At 33.9% G+C, this 4,050-nt stretch overlaps 1 protein-coding gene across 1 annotated transcript in view; it reads right to left on the bottom strand.

Annotated features, from left to right (window-relative positions):
* Positions 1-4,050, bottom strand: part of UBR1 (ubiquitin protein ligase E3 component n-recognin 1) — a 124,891-nt gene that overhangs the window by 29,821 nt on the left and 91,020 nt on the right. The window contains exons 36-37 of the mRNA XM_004687871.2: positions 3,799-3,854; positions 2,736-2,832 (exon numbers count right to left, since the gene is read on the bottom strand). Coding sequence (XP_004687928.1) covers positions 2,736-2,832; positions 3,799-3,854 — 153 coding nt within the window. The remainder of the gene's footprint in view (positions 1-2,735; positions 2,833-3,798; positions 3,855-4,050) is intronic.

Here is a 4,050-nt window from a genome sequence, read left to right as displayed (position 1 = left end):
AGTTTTACGATCGCATATGGGTGTAAAAATCGGTTCTGCCTCTTAACTAGCTTATGACTTGGTCATATCCTATTATTTCTCTGTGTCTCAGTCTTCTCATTTGTAAATGTAACTAATGATGATTTCCTTGAAGGGTGGTGGGTAGAAGAAATGAGACTGTATAAAAAGATACTATTATATAATAGTACCTAACACATAATTAGCAGTGAGCATTGTATGTCTTAAAGCTACTGAACAATAATGTATTAAAATGTAGTTGACCTTTCACACAGAACAGCTTTCTATTTTAGACTTCTCTCTTTCTTACAATCATTGTGTTATTCTTTTAGTTTAAAATCTTGCCCTTTTCAATGACATCCCAATTCCTTACTTATTTGTACTACTATACACACATAAATACAGATGATAGTAGAGAGGTATAATTTTTCCTTCCTCCAATCTGACCCACACATTAATTTAACACATAGTATCATATTATTCTTTGAATAATATTGCCCCCGAAATTCCTAAAGAATTTTGGCACTGAAACCCTATTTTTTTTAATCAATACAATTTCATACTTCTCTATATATAGCTACCACTACTACAAAATGTGTCACTTGAGCTTAGCACACAATTTCCTACTTCCTCAATCTCTGTTTAGAATGTGCCTTGTACTTAGAATGCTGTTTCGATGTTCCTCTCAACTTTCCCGTATGTACTCTACCTTGAAGGTGCAATTCACATCCTACCATGTGGATCTCTTCTGTGTCTCAATTCTTGAAGCACATATCTATACTGTGCTACTGTATAATATGTGTTTCTGCTTCTTTGAGTCACAAGCCTCACAATGGCAGGGGCTCTATCATATAACTTTTTATATAATTTACTGTCCTAATATCTTGAAGTAAAGTTGCTCCCATTATGCTCATATGACAAACCTTTACATGTAAAACACAAAGCTATACTACAGAGTAAAAGAAGATCAATTCTGATCAATTCTGTCAGTTACCTGAATTAGAGATTTTGCACTATTATTTTAATCACCACTAATGATGATGATTTCATAGTTTCTATTCAGTGTTTATTATACAAATCCCATAAGGTGCAATGTATACAAAAGAAGGGAGATTAATGGGAACTGCTAATAAAATAAGGCATTCGAATTATTTAAAATGAAAAAAAAAGCTAGCAAAAGATTAAAAACAAAACCAAAAACAGTAATATGCAAATAGGATACACTTTAAAGTAAGGAAAAAAACATGTGCACTTTGTAACATGCACAAAGTCCTGGGCCTATAGAATTGAGTATTAAGGGGAAAATTTAAGTATTTTGCTAGGAGAACAGCATCAATATTAGGTTCCCAATAATATGAAGTTAATCTGAGAGATAGCTGCAAGGTCATTTGAAAATATAAAAGCTAAGCATAATGAAAGTTCCTTAAAACCTGGACAGCAGCCTTGGGTGGAGGTATGGAATTCCCATATCATGAGAGTGAGCATAAAGCTGCTAAAAAAAAAAAAAGAAGAAGAAGCTTTTATTTGGTGGGGATTAACAAGGATGACAGCTGCCTGTCTATACAGACTTTCTAGGTAAATAAGTTGGTCATTTTGGAAGGGGTTGGGGGAAATGCCTGCTAGAACAGCTAGAAGAAAATTTTGTCTGGCTTTAAATCTTAAAAAAGAGTGATTGAAGCCCTCCCTCCTGGTGCAGTGGGTTAAGGTGCAGCACTGCAAGCTAGCTTCAGCTGCTAGTTTGATCTCCTACCCAGAGGTGATCCACAGGCCAGCAGACCTCTCCTTTCTTGCCCACTGCTCCCCTCAGCAGTGTACTTCGTTGATCTGCCTGTTCTGCTCCCCACTCTGTCTCTGGTGAATCCTCTCACTGCCCCTGCACCTCTGGCCTGTATCCCAGTTCTGTATGTATAAATAAATAAACCAAACTTTTTAATAAATAAACTTTTAAAATGAATCTTAAAAAAACACAAATAAATAAACCTTAAAAAAAAAGACTGAGTGGCTGACTCTTAGTTGGCAGAAACACACATGGGAAGTACAAGCTGAAACCTCCTTATCTATTGACATTTTGAACTTATGAATAAATATAATTAAAAACCTGACCATGCAGGTTTAAAAGAGTCCAGTAGTAGATTACAATTGTTCAAATGGAAATACAGATAAGCAAAGTGAAAGCCAAATCATTCTATCACTATATAATCTTAAATTCCTTTTAAAATTAATAGAGAAACACTACTACATGGGCTTAGAAAATTTCTAGCTTGCCAGAACTTGAGTAAATTAGCTGTTATAGTCTGTCTCCAAAAGAAAAGAGTATACATAGGTCTGCATTCTGAATTACTACACTTAGCATTTCTATTTCAAAATTTACATCACTTTGACTCAGCAGCAAAATCAAACATTTTTAAATTATCTACCCATACCATTGCTCCTCTTTCTAACCAGACTGGGATACAAGGATATTAATGGCTCTAGATGTAATTTCAATAAAGTCCCTGGGGTAAAAGGGAGGCAAGTTGAAAACATTTAAAAATACTTTAGTATTTAAAATAAGATTGTGGGCATTACAGGGACAGTTAATGGCTTTGTTCTAATTTTTTTTTCTTTTCAAAGGCTGCTATAGTGAATTCAAAATTAATGCAGTATGCAGTGTCTTAATGAAGTAAAGTTACATATGCCAAAAACAAACGAAAAAACTTGTAAATAACAATAACATGATAATTCAGAGAAAATTCTACCTGACAGGAGACGGATCAGATGTTTCTGTATCAGGGCCTGAGGACAGGTAATCCTCTGCGCAACTGCAAACTGTATTAATGCTTTCAGACCATTGTGCTAAATTGGAAGAAAAGGGAAGGAAAAAAAGGGACGATGAAAGGTATAAGTCATTCACTGTAAAAATCCATTTTCTTCTGTAAGAATTTAGTGCAGACTTATTTTTTTCCTAATAGTCCTACAAATAAATTACATACCAAAACTTTTATAACCTCACCAAATTTTAAAGTTTACTATGACAAAGGTATGAAGCTATAATCACTTTAACTCTCATTTAAGTAGGAATTTTTCTAAGTTAATTTCTTAAATGTCTGGCTTAATCTATTCTATTGAAGTCTGTGCAAATATATGAATTTATAGAAATTCTGAAATGACGGCAGAAAACCACATTGCACAGTATGGGCTAAAAGTCCCTGGAGTCAGCTGTCAGGAAAAAAACAGATAAATGATGAGAAGGGGGGTGGTCTAGGAAATCCTTGGTTGCTCCTTCAATGTAACTGGATTACTGAGCACTGTTTTTTAGGGTCACCTACATTATGAGGCTTAGGCATGAAGCAGGAGTACAGTCTTCTAGTGTCAGGATTTGTCCATTAAAGAAACATAGTTTAATTTTATTCTTGAATTAAGCATGGTAATTTATCTAAACTAGCATCAATAGTTAATGTTACATGATGGTACAAACTAATGATAAGGAAAATTTTAAGAGCCATCAGGTTTCTGATTTAGCAATACACACACAGAAGGGGTGAAGTAAACAAATACCTGAAATCTTTCTGTGAGCTGAATTTAACCACTCTGAGATTAAGTAAACTCTCTAAAGTACACAATGTTGGTGATTCAGTTTCCTATGAAAATGAAGTAGCTTTCCATTTTTTTCTCTGATAATTTCATTTTTCAAAAAAAAAAGTGTGAATAAAGCTTTTTTTTAATGATAAAGTAACTGTGGATCCCCTCAAAGGAATCATACCTTGAGCTGTATATACCTGATTATACACATACCTATTTTATATCTGGTTATATACATACCTGTCTATTTTGAAGTGCTCCAAACAGAGGTTTTCCTTCGTCTCCCAAGAGGTTTTCTCAAAAAGTAAGAAAGGCAAAAATTATAATTCCTGAATATGGTTTCAGTTTCTATTAGATGATTCTAACTAATTTACTTTTTTTTAAAAAAAGATTTATTTTCCAGTCACAAAAATCAACTCGAAGTGGATTAAAGACCTAGACATAAGAACGGAAACCATAAAATACCTAGAAGCAAAGATGGGTCAAACACTT

Source organism: Condylura cristata, unplaced genomic scaffold, assembly GCF_000260355.1.
Source record: "Condylura cristata isolate star-nosed mole 26May11 unplaced genomic scaffold, ConCri1.0 scaffold00023, whole genome shotgun sequence".
Taxonomy (NCBI): Eukaryota; Metazoa; Chordata; class Mammalia; order Eulipotyphla; family Talpidae; genus Condylura; species Condylura cristata.
The sequence above is the reverse complement of the archived record's forward strand: the minus strand, read 5'-3'. Positions and strand labels throughout refer to the sequence as shown.